Source organism: Bombyx mori, chromosome 24 (assembly GCF_030269925.1).
Source record: "Bombyx mori chromosome 24, ASM3026992v2".
Taxonomy (NCBI): domain Eukaryota; kingdom Metazoa; phylum Arthropoda; class Insecta; order Lepidoptera; family Bombycidae; genus Bombyx; species Bombyx mori.
This window is the reverse complement of record NC_085130.1, coordinates 10028905-10048334: the sequence shown is the minus strand read 5'-3', so window position 1 is coordinate 10048334 and position 19430 is coordinate 10028905. Positions and strand designations below refer to the sequence as shown.

Here is a 19430-nt window from a genome sequence, read left to right as displayed (position 1 = left end):
TGGCGTTACTCTTACCGGTGTAACAATACAAACATGTTTCTATTGACCAGACCTCAAGATCTGTCAGGCTTTGTGGAAAGTATTTGACGGTAGGCAGCGGATTGGTTTTGCCCTTGGCATTGCTGGCGTCCATAGGCGACGGTAACAACTCACCATACCATGAGACGTTGGCCATACCCGCGTCTTTGTAGATAGGCAATAAAAAAAAGATATCATTAGTACGTTCATTTCACACAAAGCTTATTTATTATAAATTATAGTATACTAGTGGTCCCCCAGTAGTCGAAATTCGAGTATAATTAATTGAAATTATAAGTGTGAACATTATTATGTTTCTATTGTCAAAGACTTTTATACTTCTATAATCACAAATTTCGCTAAGACTACACTATAGACAATTAATATAAAAGACAAACAATATTAATCTATTCTCAATTTGACCACAGACTTTAACAATAATAAAAGATGAAAAGAGTATAATATATGCGTGTGTGTCTCAAATACATGGTAGTGTGTGAAATGTTTTATTGATTTAATGTACGTTTTGGGCGTAATTAAAAAAATATTAACATTCTGCACTCTTTCTCTCTTATTATTCTCTATAAGCGTGTGAAATTTCCCGGCAATTTTCGTAAAAAGCAGTACAAAGTTCTTGCTTCACGTATTAATATATCGATTAAGACATATATTACAGTTTTAACTACTTATGGACACACAATTTGTAATTATATTAATTCTAGATAAATTCTTATTAATTAAAACTTTGTCTTCGACGCGAAAACTAGGAGAAAAAGGCTATATACACGAGGATCCTTCAAGGGTACACCAAGCCGCAATAATGTTCTATTGGAATAATGCTTATTAAAAAGAGTTAAACCATAAAGTTCCTAGCAGTGGGGGTCGCCGCCCCCCGGGGATCTGTCGCAGTTGCCACACCCTGAGTTCAGACAAGAACAAGACACAAAAAAACACATATACCCACATTTATTTATATTTATTTCCACACCAAAAATTATACAAAAAATAGTTTCATAAAAGTATCGAAGTAAATTATATTGTGAGTGAACGAACGAATGAAGCGAATGAAATGAATTAGTTATGTTAAATGAACGAACGACAGAGCATCCATTCGATGAGCCAATAAGTGACATTGGCATTAACAGGGGGGGTGTCGATGGGGTCCGCTAGCGTCACAGCCAGGGTTCCCAGCCCGCCCTGGTGGCACCCAGCACGCGCGGGTCTGTGCAGTGGCGTAGCAGAACTTGTACCTGTAAGGACCCTTATTTAGTATCTATACTTCACTACATAGTATAAAACAAAGTCGCTTTCTCTGTCCCTATATCTGTCTGTCCCTATGTATGCTTAAATCTTTAAAACTACGCAACGGATTTTGATGCGGTTTTTTGAATAGATAGAGTGATTGAAGAGGAAGGTTTATATGTATAATAACATCCGTTAAATAGTGGAGAAATTACTTTTTCCGAAGCGAAGCGAGGGCGGGTCGCTAGTAATATTATAAAGCTGAAAAGTTTGTTTGTTTGAACGCGCTAATCTCAGGAAGTACTGGTCCGATTTGAAAAATTCTTTAACATCAGGCCCATACAAGTGGAACACCAATAAAGAATGTTTCAAAATAAGGCTTTAAATAGCTCCTTAACATTCGACAATCCAAAAGTATTTTCACTTTCTACGTAAATGAAGTGGGGGGTAAAATTTAGCGTTATGCCACAGTAACTATTCCACGCGGACGCAGTCGCGGGCAAAAGCATTTTTTTTTATTTTTATTGCCTAGATGGGTGGACGAGCTCACAGCCCACCTGGTGTTAAGTGGTTACGGAAGCGCATAGACATCTACAACGTAAATACGCTACCCGCCTTGAGATATCAGTTCTAAGGTCTCAGTATAGTTACAGCGGATGCCCCGCCCTTCAAACCGAAACGCATTACTGCTTCACGGCAGAAATAGTATCAAGTAATAATTCCTTCATTTCAAGGCGAATGTAGTGGGCAGTAACCTGGTCCTTTACGCTGTAAGTGTCCGTCGCGGGTCGTCCCGGGAACACCTGCACCAGCAGCGCCCGGAGCCTGTCTAAATCCGGGTCCGGGTTCGCTTCCACCCGGATATCCGCCGAGGTGACCTTCCCTTCCAATATGGCTTTCACATGTGATAGCTGTAAGGTTATAAATACTTTAGCTACGGTATAGCTACAGTCCGTTTCCAGAGGTCATTTTTGCCACGTACCATCCGGCTATGGAATGAGCTCCCCTCTACGGTGTTTCCCGAGCGCTATGACATGTCCTTCTTCAAACGAGGCTTGTGGAGAGTATTAAGCGGTAGGCAGCGGCTTGGCTCTGCTCCTGGCATTGCTGAAGTCCATGGGCGACAGTAACCACTCACCATCAGGTGGGCCGTGTGCTCGTCTGCCTACATGGACAATAAAATAGCACTGGTCGCCGTCAGTACTATTTATACTAATATATAAATCTACAGTGGTTTTTACGGATGTTCCGTTATAACTACTGAACCATGCATCCGATTGACTTGAAACTTGGTATCCATGTGGAAAATACATGTACTTAATGGATAGGCTAATATTTATATCAGTGGTGAACTCCCTAATAATAATGACAATAAATAATAATGTTAATTTTAAATGCCCAGCGAAGCGGACGAGTACAGCTAGTAACCTATATAACTGGTTTTTATTATATCCCGCAAGAAATTCCCAGAGGTTCCTCCACTCCGACTGCCTCACCTCGGGGAGGGAGGGGGTTGGGAGGGGGCTCACCTGGGGTTGGCAGGCGGGGGCCCGCGCGTACAGCAGGCGTGCCGTCGCCAGGAAAGTCTCCCGGGAGTCCCTGAGCTGCGTCAGCGCGGTCTGCAGCCGAGCCTCCAGCGCTGGGAAATCACATGAAGCGCCTTGTTGACTTGGGACGAGGAAAAATTGTAATTTGTTGATTGACTTTTAAAAAAAAAAGAGGAGGTTCTCAATTCAGTGTGTTGTTTCTTTAGAACGTTTGTCAGGCTGAATAGATTTTGATGTGACAGTTTGGTTTCCATCAAGATCTGATCAGTGATTAACGGACTTCAACGAAATCGGATTTCTTTATTGGTAAATTTTTGTGTTATTTGTCGTTTGTGACCGTGAAGTTGGTACTGTTAGTCATTTGTGACCATGAGCTTTAACGCTTTGCCCGGGCAGGTATCGCCATTTTAAGTCTACTGCAGCTTTGCGTATTACAATATTATTGAAACTCGACCTAAAACCTCAAAGCGGGTGACATTTAGGTGCATAAGTTCCTAAGCGAATATCAGATGGAAGTCAGGTATTGTAAAGCAGACCATATACCTATAGGGTCACACATAGCTAGCATGTTCCTGGTCAGCCGGGCTGGCGGCGGCTCCGATAGCTGTCTCCTCTGCATCGTGGAGCCCCAGTCTATGCAGCACAGGGCTCCGGTACTGGCCTCCACTAGGAAGTTCTCCATGTGACGATCTCCTACATCTGTGTTGTAATGATGAATGAGGTTTTACAAAACGTATGTTTTGAAGTCGTCGTGGCCTGAAGGATAAGACGTCCGGTGCATTCGTATGTAGCGACGCACCGGTGTTCGAATCCCGCAGGCGGGTACCAATTTTTCTAATGAAACACGTACTCAACAAATGTTCACGATTGACTTCCACGGTGAAGGAATCGACATCGCGTAATAAAAATCGAACCTGCAAAATTGTAATTTGTGTAATTATTGGTGGTAGGACGTCTTGTGAATCCGCGCGGGTGGGTACCACCACCCTGCCTATTTCTGCCGTGAAGCAGTAATGCGTTTCGGTTTGAAGGGTGGGGCAGCCGCTGTAACTATACTGAGACCTTAGAACTTATATCTCAAGGTGGGTGGCGCATTTACGTTGTAGATGTATATGGGCTCCAGTAACCACTTAACATCAGGGGTGCTGTGAGCTCGTCCACCCATCTAAGCAATAAATAAAAAATATGTCTATGAGCTCAAGTAACACCTGTAATTAAGTAAGACTGAACCATATCTGGCTCTTAGTTGGATTGGGAGACCGAAACATGAACAATTACCGAATATCCAGTTGAAGATTGTGATCGTGGCCAAGGAGTCTTGGAACCGTTTCTTCCTCCTGATGAAGTCTTCGCTCGTGCAGCACAGCTCTTGGAACGCTGACCTGGTATTAGAACGTTCGAGAACTGTTTATACGTATTGATCGTCTTGCGAGGCCCACATGGGTCGGCACTCATGCCCTGCTAATCACAGCTACAAAGCGACACTTCTCAACACGGATAAGACCACTAGGAAGATTATTTTCCTTGGTGAGTTAAATACATCTACATACATAAATAAATGATATTACTGTTTGTGATTTTGAAATAAAGACGCTCAATTGCGTCTTTGTTGGATCTGCCGGGCTTCACTCGGAGACGGTTCAAGTGATTTTGACGAGACTTACATTAATAGGTGGAAGAGTAATCTGGACAGTTGGGCAGTCGTTTGTCATCGACAGATTTAGGGTTCCGCACGAAAATTTAAAAAAGCCAAGTTATGGGACACAATTTAAAATTAATTTGAATCACGATGTGAGGCCGCGTCCACGTCGCACATACATTCGCTACCGGTACTTGGGTGTAGGATGCGTGTGATCGTGAACAGGAGACGCCGGAATCTTCTGAAATTCTTCAATCAAACCTCAAAAAAACATTAGATAACTGTAAGAATTTAACATTCTCACTGTGTACCTTAGGACCGTGGCGGGTACCTTCCCGCAGAAACGCTCGTGGGTTAAGGCCAGTCGGCTCGGCGGCTCGGCAAGCAGATCCGCGTCCAGAGGTCTCGAGACCCCCACTGAAAAAATATATTTATATATATAAAAAAGAATCTGCATAATGTCTGTACGCGCATAACTTCAGAACGTCAGCAACAAATTGGATAATTCTTTTTTGTTGTGTTTGTTATAGTCAAGAGAAGGTTTTTAAGAAACAATATATTAAGAAAATTGCATGAAAAATACCATATTAAATTTTCTGATATAACCAACCTTATGGCGTTTGATATGACATTGACAGAATGCGTGCTGCAAATATCAGATTTGTATAAAAGAAAATTAAATAATAAATTTTAGTCCCCGAAGCGAAGCGAGGGCGGGTCGTTAGTATTTTATGAAAGCAAAAAGTTAACGTCTCTCCCATTGGTATGGGGCAGGCACAGTGTAAGCTCTCATGGCAACAGTGGCAAGTTCCAACTCTAAGTACCGGAAGCTCTGGGCCGTGAGCTCGTCTGTACTTAGCTATAAACAAATCCAATGCTACTCACAGTTGTCCAGGTCGCACGATTTGGCGGCGAGACTTCGGATGCTGTGGTGTCCCTCCAGGTATTCTATCAGCCCGCAGTCTTCACTCAGTAATGTGACCTGTCAATTGTCGTCCAACCGGTCAATGCAGTATGTCAAGGTTCATGGACCACCAGATTTGAGCCAAGTGGCGGATTGTTCGCGGTACAAGTAGCCAGGACGGTGGTACCTCCACCGGACCCAGGTTCAAGTCTCAGCCAATATTAGTCTATTTACTTATCCTGGGGGGATATTCGAGCGGGGCGGGGGCAGGGGGTACTCACGTTGTACAGGGAGGGGGGGTTCCCCGGTATAGCGGCGGCGGGCAGCAGGCGGCTGGCGGCGCGGTCGTGCAGCAGCTGGTCTCGCTTCACAAGCCAGCGACGGGTGATCCCGCTGCTGAGCAGCGCCCGTACCATGCAGGGTCTGCGGATGCTGGGCATCACGGCGACCTGCCAAACGCGCCAGCAGGGTAACTTGTACTGGTGGTAGGACCTCTTGTGTATCCGCGCGGATAGGTACCACTGCGCTGCCTATTTCTGCCGTGAAGCAGTAATGCGTTTCGGTTTGAAGGGTGGGGCAGCCGTTGTAACTATACTTGAAACTTTAGAACTTATATCTCAAGGTGGGTGGCGCATTTGCGTGATGTCTATGGGTTCCAGTAACCACTTAACGCCAGGTGGACTGTGAGTTTGTTCACCCATCTAAGCAATAAAAAAAAACCAGATCATCATCATCATCATCAGCCTATAGCTGTTTTACAACCTTAATTTGGTACAGAGGTGACGTATTCATAATGTCTGTAGAACCATCCATTTTAAAACTCAATTTATCCATAGATTCTTTTGCTACTTAGGTCCCATTATTTATAATAAAATTAATAAACACCTTAATATATTACTAGAGGTCCCGCAGTAGTCGAAATTCGACTATAATATAAACTCTTCTATAATCACAAATTTCGCCAAGGCTACACTATAAAAAATATTAATAAAGACAAACAGTATTTAATCTATTCTCAATTTGACCACAGACGTCAAGAAAAAAAGTTTGACAATAAATAGTATACATGCGTGTGTGCGTCAAATACATGGTATGTAGCGTGTGTAATGTTTTCTTTATTGATTTAATGTATCTTTTATGCATTATTTAAAAAAAAATTAGCATTGTGCACTTCTTCTCTATATTCTCTATAAGTGTCGAAAATTTCATACTCCTCCGTCCCCGTAATTTTCGTAAAAAGGGATACAATTTTTTCCTTCACGTATTAATATATAGATATATCCCCTAGACAGCAAGAAATGCAGAACTTCTACATTTCATTGGTTGCTTAATTTCAACTATTAGGACACTGATTTTTTGTTAAATACCTTTTAATGTTTTTGACTACACCCACACACACCCTCTTACACTCACTCATACTCAGACTCATGACTCACCTCTTCGTAGAACTCCACAACGGTGACGCCGGGCGGCAGCTGTAGCACGGCGGACACGCAATCGTCCGCCGCGGGCTCCGCCCCCAACCCCCCGCACAGCTGCGACAGGCGGAGCGTCGGGCGGTACCCCCCCCTACCCGCTCCCTCCTGTACGCGACGCAAAGTCCTGATCTTTGTTTCAGTGTCACTGTTCTCTGTCAGATAGTTAAATTCAATTAAAGTTAGATACACGACACGGATTTCTAGATAGTAAATATATCAGAGACTGTCATTAGTTTGGTAGCTAAACGAAATGCAGCACGATTCCCGAGAGATGATAGAGGAAGAAGATGGTTTTTTACTGGTGGTAGGACCTCTTGTGAGTCCGCATGGGTGGGTACCACCGCTCTGCCTATTTCAGCCGTGAAGCAGTAATGCGTTACGGTCAGAAAGGTGGGGCAGTCATTGTAAGTATACTGAGACCTTAGAACTCATATCTCAAGGTGGGTGGCGCATTTACGTTGTAGATGTCTATGGACTCCAGTAACCACTTAAAACCAGGTGGGCTGTGAGCTCGTCCACGCATCTAAGCAATAAAAAAAAGGAGAGGTTGAAGCTTCAATTCCCTAGTATAGCGGCTGCCCCACCCTTCCAACTAGACAGAGTTTGCTGGTCTTGACGATGAATTGGATGCAAAACCAACAGGAGGTGCTGATAACAGTGGGTCATCAGATGAGACCTCCCTCCTGCAACAGGGCCCGCAACACGGGGCACGTCACAGAAGCGGTCACGACGGTGACCACGACAATTACAATTTACATACTGCTTACGATGACCCAGTCATGACCTTAAGGTGATCGCGCTTCCACCACCGGAGCCAAATTGGCCACTCCTCAAATTGGGAGGTGACACATTACAGCATATACGCATCAATACCATAGATAATACACATAAATTAATTATAGATAAGCAACTCAAGCACTCAACAAAAATGTTTACGGGCGTCAGCCAATAGATGGCTTCGCTTCGATTAGTTTCTCATTGCTCCTGTAGATGGCAGTAACATATTATCTATCCTATAGAACCAACCAAGAAACCACAAATTGATAAAATTTAATCAATTTGTCTATAACAAATAAATATTTGTATGATATATTAATTTTTTATTTTCTGTGTTTAGCATGCAAGTTTAGGGGCATCCGCTACAAGATGTTGCTAGTTTCCATACAATTTTTTTTTGTCTTAAAGTATCGCAGTTTCAGTGCGCTGATCAAAACTCATGTAAAGTAAAATAAGATAAGTTGGCAACCGCCAGCGTCCCCCGGTGTTGCCACTCACCATAGTCCTCTATATCGAACAGAGCGCTCTTGTAGTTTTCCAACAGCAGATACTCCGGGCCCCCGCCGCCATCATACATATCCGACTTCACCCTGTCGAAGATCATCTTCCACTGGCTTGGGTCTGAAAGGTATGATGATATCGACGCTTGAAAGGCAAACGTGACTAAGCGACAATAGCTGCTTTGTACATAAATGATATGCAATATCCATATTCTATGCGCAAAAAAAATATATTTCTAGGTCTATTAAAATCATTTCAATCCTACAGCTACTAGCTAGATTCTAATACAGCTAGATTCGTTAAAATAAATTTTGTTTTCAGGTATTTCAACTTTAAATTAGTCTAATGTAAACTTCACGCATTGTCGCTTAGTCACGTTTGCCTTTCAAGCGTCGGTACGTAATTTATAAACTAAACTAGCGGACAGCTCCGGCTCCGCTCGGGTCCTTAAGAAAAATTTCAACGATATTTGACGTTGTTTTATTTTTTTAAATAAAAGATCACTTATTACGGCATAACTCTACAAAGTCGTAGTACATTATTTTATTCTATCATCAATAGTTTTTGCAGGGCACGCGATGTAAAGAATATTTTAGGTAATTTTCTTACACCTTGGGTTACATTATTGGAGTTTCAGTAAGGATCCTTAATTTTTTTTAAAAAAAACATCTACAACGTAAATGTGCCACCCACCTTGAGATATAGGTTCTAAGGTCTCAAGTATAGTTACAACGACTGCCCCACCCTACCAACCGAAGCGCATTACTGCTTCACGGCAGAAATAGTCAGGATGGTGGTACCTACCCGCGCGGACCCTACAAGACGCCCTACCACCAGTAATTACGCCAATGATAATTTGGTTCGATTTTTATTACACAATGTTATTCCTTCATTGTGAAAGTCGATCGTGAACATTTGTTAAGTACGTATTTCATTAGAAAAATTGGTACCCGTCTGCAGAATCCGACCACCGGTGCATCGCTAGATACGAATGCACCGGACGTCTTATCCTTTAGGCCACGACCATGATCTAGGTACTTATATATATAGGCACAACCGTGCTATTTAATTAACTAAAATGGTTAGAGTTAACTGTTTCCATAATGTTAAAATTGCTGGATAGCTGTTATAAGTCCAACGCATGTCAGCATTTGTTTAAGACGTTATTCAGGAAAATTAATTAACAAACTACCCCACTGTTCTACTATAAATGCGAGTTACTTTTGTCACACAACACCGTCGCCTAAAACATGTCATTTCGGATCCTCCTGATCCACTAACGTTGCTTTTAGGTACCTCAAGCCCTGGTCACTGAAATTAACCCATAGACACAGCCCACTGAGTTTCTCGCCCGATCTTCTCAGTGGGTCGCGTTTCCGATCCGGTGGTAGATTCTGCAAAGCACTGCTCTTGCTAGGGCTAGTGTTAGCAACGTCACTCCTCGACGTTACTAGAATAGGTAGTGTTCACTACGTTCAGGGCGAGAGAGGGGACGGGGGAAGGCAGCGGGAGGAGGATGCGCCCGCTGCTTAAGATTCGTATTCTTCCACCAGCAGCGTAACACGCGTCAACATTATTGTTATTATAATGACAAATTTGTTATTATAATGTATTTTGCAAGTAATTCAATAAAACTATTACAATTAACTGTCATGCGTGGTTTCTTCTTCACCATCTTCATGAACAGGCAGGAAAAAAAACACATAACACTTTCCGACTCGAGCAGCCGATCGGAGCGGAGCTCTCTGTTGTTATCGCTGTACACATGAAATGTAATAAATGGAATTCATTGGAATAGTGAGTCTTATTTTCTGTTACTATGGAATGCAATGATAATAATGAAGAGAATTTAGAGAAGAAAAAAGAGAAAAGCGTTGCTGACGCCAACATTTACAGTACAATAGAACCAGCCACTCTGTCATATATTTAACTAGCTTTTGCCCGCGACTTCGCGTGGAATATTTCACAAATAATGCTTTATTTTAGAACAAATTTAGTTAGCATAAAAAACGTTATAGTGAGCCAACCTTAACATAGATATATGCTGTCGAGGACTTTTTTTAGATTTTTTAAAGGGGAACAATTCTGTCATACAATATTTTAGCGAAACTTTAACCGTTTCTGCAGCGCACGCAGAGGTACGCAGAGGCACGCAAGGTTAAAAAACCTGATTTTGAAACATTCTTTACTGGTGCTCCGCTTGTATTGGTCTTAGCGTGATGTTATATAGCCTTCCTCGATAAATGAGCTATCTAACACAAAGAATTTTTCAAATCGGCAAGTAGTTTCTGAGATTAGCGCGTTCAAACAAACAAAATCTTCAGCTTTATAATATTAGTATAGATTTGTAAATAGTTTAAATTTTCATTAGATTAAAACTTATGGCAACACTATATGTGTATATTGGTGTAGGTGAGGACTTTTTGGCGGGAACGCGAGGAGTGAAGTTGTGTGATTTGTTTTATTTTCTCTATTTAGTGTTTCTTCAGGTTTAAATATGTAATAACGGTGGTTTATTAACTGTTTAATATCTGTGAAAGTGCACAAATGTGGGAAAATGAAACAAAGCCGCTGGACGTAACTTCTCGGGATCCTCGAAAAAGTCAATTGAAAAAATCTCAGTAAATGACCACCATTTGACTGCGATTATACTTCATCCCATATCATCTCATCTCACTACATTTATGTCTCAAATTAATCATCTTCATTTCATTTCATTTCACTCTATCTCATCATTTTTCATAAAAATAAGAATCTATACTAATATATAAATCTAGTGGTTTTTACGGATGTTCCGTTATAACTACTGAACCATGCATCCAATTTGGTATCCATGTAGAAAATACATGTACTTAATGGATAGGCTAATATTTATATGAGTGTTGGACTCCCTACACCAGTTGCGGGGGCGTTAATGATGAAGAATCTTTGCGGGGGTTAGAAATAGTAATATTAATTTTAAATGGTCAGCGAAGCGGACGGGTACCTACCTACATCTAGTATAACATAAAATAAGACATGACCTAAAGGTCTTAGTTACCAGGTCATAAAATTATTTAAAAAAAAAAATTGGTGTAGGTGCTCACCGGCTCGAGTAGCGGCCTCTAGCAGGTCGCCGCAGTACATCACCAGCGTGTACTCCGGGTCGCACACCAACCGCAAGCGGCGCTTAAACGTCTCTGCTCGCCCCTCGAACTCGAGTTGAGAGGACAAATGCTTGTAGTTGCGGAGGGCCGACGCCGAACGTCGCAGGCGGGAGACCAGCTCGGTCCTGTGCCAGTCCTGCAGCGCGGGGAACGCCAGCTCCAACTGGAAGTCAGAGGGGGCGAAGACCGGGGCGGTGGGTTGGGGGGCAGGGGTCGAGGAGACGCGCCGATGAGAGTTCCAGTTTGACCAATCGTGCGATATAATTACTTTTAAAAATTTTAATTTGCGTAATTATAGGTGGTGGGACCTATTTCTGCCGTGAAGCAGTAATGAGTTTAAGCTTGAAGGGTAGGGCAGCCGTTGTAATTATACTTGAGACCTTAGAACTTATATCTCAAGGTGGGTGGCGCATTTACGTCATAGATGTCTATGGTCTCCAGTAACCACTTAACACCAGGAGGGCTGTGAGCTCGTCCACCCATCTGATAATAATACTTCATACCTATACAAACACATACACGATATATATATATATATATATATATCATCACATGTAACAACGAACACAATATTATAACATGATAATAATATAAAATTTACACATAAAAATACACGTTTCATACAAATATAGGTTAACTTTTACGCTATCGAGAACGTTAAAAAAATCACACTCCCACGAGGACGTTAGGAGCCTACCTTCTCCAGCACGTTGTCCGGCACCGAATCCGGCAGCCGGTCGCACGCGGCCGCCACGAGCGCGCCAAGCCGGACCGTGTGCGCGCGGGCCGCCTGTACCATCACATCCAACATCCACAAAAATATTTCTTTTCTTCGTTCATCTGAAAGCAGTTCGGAATGGTGTACGTATATGACTTGTATCGGTCCGGGGGCTGAACCTCTTACCAGGGGGCAGGATATAAGGGTCTCGGAGGCTGAAGATGTTAAGCGTCCCCACTAAGCACCTCCCCTGCGCTCTCGTCCGACACCGAGATAACCCAGGCAAGGTCCCTAGGGGTTTCGCAATCAATGCCACAGTCAGACGCGCAGATCATCCCAAGGGGGGCCCGGACGGTGTCGCTGCTGTCCAGGAGCACTTGCTGCATGAGGACCAGCCTGTCGGAGCACGATTCACGGCCCGGTGGTGCTGTAGTTAAGGTCTTGGACTGCTGACCCGAGGATTGTTGGTTCCAGTTCCGCATCAGACAAACATTTGACGTGATGAACAGGTTTGTTTGCTCTTTGGGTAATTAATATCTATTTATGTATGTATGTATATATATGACGGATTGGCCGGTTCTATAGTGGTTCTAAAATGATGATGTCAGCCTTCCTGACGCCGTTCTCTTCATCATTATCATTTGCCTTACATAGTGACAACAATTGAGATTCACTTTTCCAATGAATTCCGTTTATTGTATTTTGAGTGTACAGCGATAAAAATAGAGAGCTCCGCTCCGTTCGACTGCTCGAGTCGGAATGTTTTGTGCGACAACAGTCACTCATATTTACGAGTATAGTAGAAAATGGGAGTAGTTTAGTCATGAAATCTCTTGAATATCGTCTCAAATAGTTGTTGACGTGGATAACATTAATAAAACAGTTAATTTTAACAATTTTTAGTTTATATAGTGATATTACGCCGTCATTTATATTTAAGCGTATATAAGTATGTATGTTAGTCTGGTTCCCATGGTGCAGGGGAGGGGCATAGGTGTCCGTGTCTAACTTGTCCTGGATTCTTATATAAACAAAAGATAAAGCAATCTCCCTTTAATGTATGTTTTGTGGGACAATGAACCTTAACACGAGTATTTTAAGACTGCTTATCTGTGATCTGCAAAAACATGAGCACACTTACCATCGCTTTCGGTCCACAAGTGGTTGTAGTAAACGAAGTACATCTCGTACATGGAGTCCAGGGCGCGCCTGCTATCCGGGGACACCGCCCCGCCCCGCTGCAGCCTCCTGTCCACGGTCTGCAGCACGGCGTCCATGGAAGCTTGGTTCATAGCTGGAGGGGGGGAACCGAGGGTGAGGGGACGGTGGTTCGCTTGGAGCTTCACACACAAAGCTCTATATCGCTTTAGAAGCGAACGATTAATAGAATTGAAGTACCCGCTGGTCACACGTATTGTGGATGACCGCTTAGTGAAAGATGGACCAAGTTCTTTTTACCCCCCCCCCGACACCCCTCCTTACATTACGCAGCAGAAATAGGTAGAGGGTACATAGGCGGCACTGAAAATTTCGGGAATTAACGAAGTGACACAACATTACTATTTAAAAATGAATTTATTGCTTTTCGAAGTATTCTCCGCGAATTTTGATACATTTTTCCATACGATGGAACCAATCATTGAAGCAACCATTCTATTCGGAAGTTGGGGTCTCCAAAATGGCCGTTTTGTAGGCGTCCACAGCTTCTTCAGGTGATGAAAATCTCTGTCCACGCAATTTATTCTTTATTTTAGGGAAAGTATAGAAATCATTAGGGCTTAGGTCGGGGCTGTACGGCGGATGGTCTAATAATTCTATGTTTTCTTGCTCTAAAAACTCTTTTGTTCTGTGCGCGGTGTGAGAACTCGCATTGTCGTGATGGAGGATGATGCGGCGGTTGCAGTTCTCTTTATGGAGTTCAGAAACGACCTGTGGCAAACAAATGCTAGCATACCATTCTGCATTAACCGTTCTTTGTCCCTCAAGAGGAATAGTCGTAACATGGCCGGTTTTGGAGACAAACGTGGCCACCATTTTTTTTGCAACACTCCGTGAACGAACAATTTTTGTTGGCTTTAACTCATTTTCGAATACCCAAACTCGTGACTGGTTTTTTGTTTCGGGTTCGTACGCGTATATCCAGGATTCGTCACCTGATACAATGTTGTATACAGCATTTGAGGATCCTGCGTGGAATCTTTCGAGAGTTCTGACGCACCAAGTAACGCGAGCCGCTTTTTGCTCATCACAGAGCGAATGCGGTATCCATCGGGAAAACAACTTTTTTACACCTAATTGTTCATGCAAGATTATTTGCATTTGACTCATGCCAATGTCTAAAGTTGCCTGAATTTCGCGGTATGTCACATGTCGATCTTCCTCAATCAGCTTACGCACAGCATCAACGTTTTCTTGGGTGACTGCAGTTTTTGGACGACCTTGACGGGGATCATCACTGAGCTTGACACGTCCACGTTGAAACTCAGCAAACCAGCGATAAATTGTGGTTTTGGATGGGGCTTCATCACCAAATGCAGAAATCATCCGGTCAACACACTGTTTTTGTGTTAAACCATTTCGAAAGTCATAATAAATCATCGCTCTTGAATTTTCTCGAGTCAATTCCATTTTCTCAACGACTAAACAAGTTTGACAAAACCTCGTGACAAGACCGAGAATCTTTTTTTAAATAAATAAATGGTATTCGATTTTTAAAACCAAGGAGATTTCAATTAAAAAGATTTTAATATGACAGGAACAGTGGAAATATTCCATTCCCGATACTTTTAGTGCAGCCCTCGTAGTAGTTAGTCGAGCAAACTTACAGCTGCGCGCTGCCCAGGGGCTCAGAAACTGCGATACTTTGAGACAAATATATTTTTTGTATGGAAACTAGCGACATCTTGTAGCGGATGCCCCTAAACTTATATTTTGTTAAAGTTCATTCATAAGTTTCATTATTGTTTAACTAAACACAGAAAATAAAAAATTAATAAATCATTCAAGTATTTATGTATTGTATTATACATATATGTACTAGCTGGCCCGGCAAACGTTGTTTTGCCATATAAATTATTTCTAGGAAAGAAAAATAACCTAGATACGTTCGTGTTAGCAACGTCATCAGGTCTGAGCCCCGTGAGCTCACCTACTAGTTAAGGTTACGCTGATATAGCCTCTCAAGGCTATCAGCTTAGGTAGGAAAAAAAAAGTGCTCTTAATGTTGTATTTGCGCCAGTGACGACGATACTGCTCACGAGGGCCACTCATCGCTAAGCCAAGGTCGCCACTTACTGCCCAAGTCGCTTCTTATCCTCAGAAGCATCTCGTTGATACCGTAGAACTCTTCATCAGACGCGTGCTCCAACACGACGGGAGCGTGTCGCTCTACAGAACCAGAAAACAAAGAGCTGATAAACAATGAAAGTTGTTATTAAAAAAAAAAACACGCATTGTAATACAAAGTGATGTGCTCGAGGTCAATGACCCTGGCGTGCTGAGTGAAGTCTATTTGATCGCATATATATACCGGCAAAGTGGATGGAAAGAGGCCTAGGGGGCGTGGTCCCATGCGCTGGTCCGATCAGATTAAGACGACTTTGGAATCCAGCATCAATGTCGCTATCCACTGCGCAGAGGACAGTAGTAAATGGAGGAACATAGTCCTAACAAAAATGCTCCGTAAAGGTCACGACCTTCAGCACTGAGGAATACGACGCACGGAGGAGGATAGCTGACCGAGCTACCTGGTATAGCCCGGAGGCCATTGATGTCGCACCGTGAACCCTGAGACCTCAACCTTGAGACATGAGGCCAGAATGTCGGCTAACGCTTCAATGCTTGTCGGCAGAAATTAGCAGGTCGCCGCATTTACAGAAGACCTTGGAAAATCATAAAATTATGTATCTTCTATATTTTCGGCATTCAGTTTCGACCTCAAATCTCAAGTAGAGAAGACCATGGGCTCATCTAAGCCGATCTGAACAAAAAAGAAACCTCATACCGAATTACACTCTCTCTGCATAGTACTTGACTCCATCGAGTCGGTTACCAGTGCTGGGAGGACGAGTTGACCCCCCCCCTCGAAGACCTTCGCTGGGAACTAACCTGCTTTAGTCAGAAGCTCGTCCAGCTTGCCACTCGCACCGGTGGCCATCTCCCTCTTCATTTTGAGGTTCAACAGCAGAAATTTAGGAACGTCAGCGTCGTTCAAGCTAAAAGACGAATCGTTTGAAGCTCGTACCATTATCCGGTGGTAGGACCTCTTGTGAGTCCGCGCGGGTAGGTACCACCACCCCGTCTATTTCTGCCGTGAAGCAGTAATACGTTTCGGTTTGAAGGGCGGGGCAGCCGTTGTAACTGTACTGAGACCTTAGAACTGATATCTCCAGGTGGGTGGCGCATTTACGTCGTAAATGTCTATGGGCTCCAGTAACCACTTAACACCAGGTGGGCTGTTAGCTCGTCCACACATCTAAGCAATAAAAAAAAATCGTGGTCACGGGGGGACCGATGTGGGTGTTCGAAGTTGGTTTAATCCAGCGCATTGAAGTAATCCTGTTCCTTTGTTATTGCTTAGATGGTTGAATGAGCTCATGACACGCCGTGTTAAGTGGTTACCTGGGCCCATAGACATTTACAACGTAAAGCTGCTATCCACCTTGAGCTATAAGTTTTAAAGTCATTTTTAACAGTACAACAGCTGCCCCACCCTTCAAATAGCAGAAACAGGCAGGGTGATGGTACCTACCCGTGCGGACTAAAACGCCAGGGTTGTCTGACTTTACCCTTTATCTTTTGTTTGTTAATGTATGGTTTAGTCTTTTGGGCCTTTTCGACAGGCTACACGGGGCTATACAATACGAATACAATACAATAAATGCCAGTCGAGAGAGAATACATGGAACTCGAAATGATTAATAATGAAGACTAATACAATATGGCCATTTGACCCCTCTACACCACCTTGAGCTTGACCACCGCTGAAGGAATAACATCGTGTAATAAAAATCAAACTCGCAAAATTATAATTTGCGTAATTACTGGTAAGACGTCTTGTGAGTCCGCACGGGTAGGTACCACCGCCCTGCCTATTTCCGCCGTGAAGCAGTAATGCGTTTCGGTTTGAAGGGCGGGGCAGCCGTTGTAACTTTTTTTTTTATTGCCTTGTAGGCAGACGAGCATACGACCCACCTGATGGTGAGTGGTTACCGTCGCCCATGGACTACAGCAATGCCAGGGGCAGAGCCAAGCTGCTAAGACTATATACCTGAGACCTTAGAACTTATATCTCAAGGTGGGTGGCGGCATTTGCGTTGTAGATGTCTATGGGCTCCGGTAACCACTTAACATAAGGTGGGCTGTTAGCTCGTCCACCCATCTAAGCTATAAAAAAAAACCTTAAGGCGACTTGTAGATAAGGCTTTAGAACATTAAATCCGGTGTAGCCATTCTACACAGAGCTGGAAGTCCTGATGAGTTTGCAACTTACATCTGTCCCCTGGCCCGCTCGACGCAGGCGGAGACGTGTCCCCACAGAGCGGCGCGGGCGGCCCCCCCCGCCCAGCGCAGCTCCGCCGCCCCCGCGCCCCCCGCCACCCCCTGCGCGCACCTGCCGGGGCCAACGTCCTCAGTAGGTACATTAAGAATGATTAAAAGCAGTCCGTACCATAATTGTCGTTTTTAATACGCTTTTATTAGCGTCACACGTATGTATGTTTGTAACGGAATCTTTGAACATGATTTTGACCCTTCAAAACGTCGGATTAACTCGGAATTTGGTATACTTATTAAGGACCGATGACAAAGCAATATGACAAAAAAAATTAAAGAATTTTTTTTTAAATTAAACTAAGTAATGAAAAATAAATAATAGTTAGTAAATAATTTTTTCTTACACTATTTTTCATTAAAATTTATTAAATTCTATTTTTTAATTGGATTTTCTATAAAAGCGTATTTATTTTGTTAGTTTTTTTAAACTATTAATTATTTTTCATTTTTTAGTTGAATTTAAATTTTTTCAAATTATTCTGCTTATCCTGTTGATTCTGATCTGAGCGTCAGGCTCGAGCACTAGCTCTTGGGGTGAACTGCGCAGTCTGGTTGCAGTGTTGACCGCGGTAGCCCCCTTACCTCGTCCGGGTTCTGACCTCGGAGGGGATCGGACGCTTGGGCGAAGAGTGCAGGGGAGTCCCACATACCCCGTGCACCCCCTAGGCACGGGGACCTCGTAGGAGGGTAGTACGACTATCAGATCGTCCTCAGAGCTGGACATGTGTATAAATAATGAAAACGTCGTCAAGTCTGCGAACCTTATACGGAAGATTGCATCACTTTTTTATATATATAAATATCGTGTCACATTGTCCGCGATGAACTTCTGAACTAATGAATCGATGTTAATGAGGTTTCCTTCGCAAAGCGTGGCAGGGGACGACTCGAGATATAGGATGGTTATTATCCGAATTTATTACAATACTTTTATTTTGTAGCCAAACATTTGTTTTGTATATTATATTTATATTTATATTTGTATTTATATGACAAAGTTAATAATATGTCAGATCTGAGCAGGATCTTACAGATGGCCTTGTGATTTATGTTGTCGACAAGATGCTAGCGTCCGGGTTAGGTACGTATCTGAAGATGGCGTTGGGTCCAAAGTATAAATGTTTCATTTTCGCTACAATTTGTATATATGTACAGCTGTTTGAACAAAGGGCCCACGTTTGAGACCTAGACGATATTCATTTTAAGAAAAAACTAAAAGATAATCTTATTAGTGAAAATTATTATCACATAAATGATTTTTTTAGGGAGGACATTGAAAATAAATGGATTTTTTAATTGTTAGTTGAATTATGGATAAATGAATTTTAAATTATATGATATCATAATATCTTGCAATGCACTAAAATTGGCATGTCAAATAATGACAAAGCATACACGCTGCTTTTAACTTATGTAATAACTTATTTTCACTATGCTTAGCGAATAAATTATTTCTGTCTTTCTTTGTCCCCCGGACCCCCCCCCCCCCCAGCCGCTTGTCCGGGTGGGACAGTTCGGGTCGCCCAGGGACGGCGCAGCGACCATCGTACATACAATAAGCAGCAGTCGCAGCAGTGCGACCGGGTTTACCAGGAGTCGTCTCCTAGGAGCTTTTACTAGTGGTAGGACCTCTTGTAAGTCCGCGCGGGTAGCTACCAACGCCCTGCCTATTTCTGCCGTGAAGCAGTAATGCGTTTCGGTTTGAAGGGAGGGGCAGCCGTTGTAACTATACTTGAGACCTAAGAACTTATATCTCAAGGTGGGTGGCGCATTTACGTTGTAGATGTCTATGGCCTCCAGTAACCACTTAGCACCAGGTGGGCTGTGAGACCGTCCACCCATCTAAGCAATAAAAAAAAATTAGGAGCACTGTTTCTAATGTCGCTCATCTAGATTCTGTTCAGGGA

At 42.9% G+C, this 19430-nt stretch overlaps 1 protein-coding gene and 1 non-coding gene across 2 annotated transcripts in view; both read right to left on the bottom strand.

The window, feature by feature from the left end:
• Positions 1-975: 975 nt before the first annotated feature.
• The window catches only part of LOC105841651 (uncharacterized), a 69839-nt gene continuing 51384 nt past the window's right edge, over positions 976-19430 (bottom strand). The window contains exons 44-59 of the mRNA XM_062675759.1: positions 17462-17581; positions 16078-16184; positions 15265-15357; positions 13112-13264; positions 11950-12092; positions 11193-11415; positions 8104-8226; positions 6787-6980; positions 5632-5799; positions 5332-5428; positions 4758-4863; positions 4086-4189; positions 3351-3506; positions 2790-2899; positions 2016-2171; positions 976-1268 (exon numbers count right to left, since the gene is read on the bottom strand). Of these exons, the coding sequence (XP_062531743.1) occupies positions 1191-1268; positions 2016-2171; positions 2790-2899; positions 3351-3506; positions 4086-4189; positions 4758-4863; positions 5332-5428; positions 5632-5799; positions 6787-6980; positions 8104-8226; positions 11193-11415; positions 11950-12092; positions 13112-13264; positions 15265-15357; positions 16078-16184; positions 17462-17581 (2131 nt within the window). The 3' untranslated portion in view covers positions 976-1190. The remainder of the gene's footprint in view (positions 1269-2015; positions 2172-2789; positions 2900-3350; positions 3507-4085; positions 4190-4757; positions 4864-5331; positions 5429-5631; positions 5800-6786; positions 6981-8103; positions 8227-11192; positions 11416-11949; positions 12093-13111; positions 13265-15264; positions 15358-16077; positions 16185-17461; positions 17582-19430) is intronic.
• On the bottom strand, positions 12199-12273 carry Mir2777 (microRNA mir-2777). Its single transcript, NR_107350.1, has one exon. It is a non-coding gene; the product is annotated as a microRNA mir-2777 (primary transcript).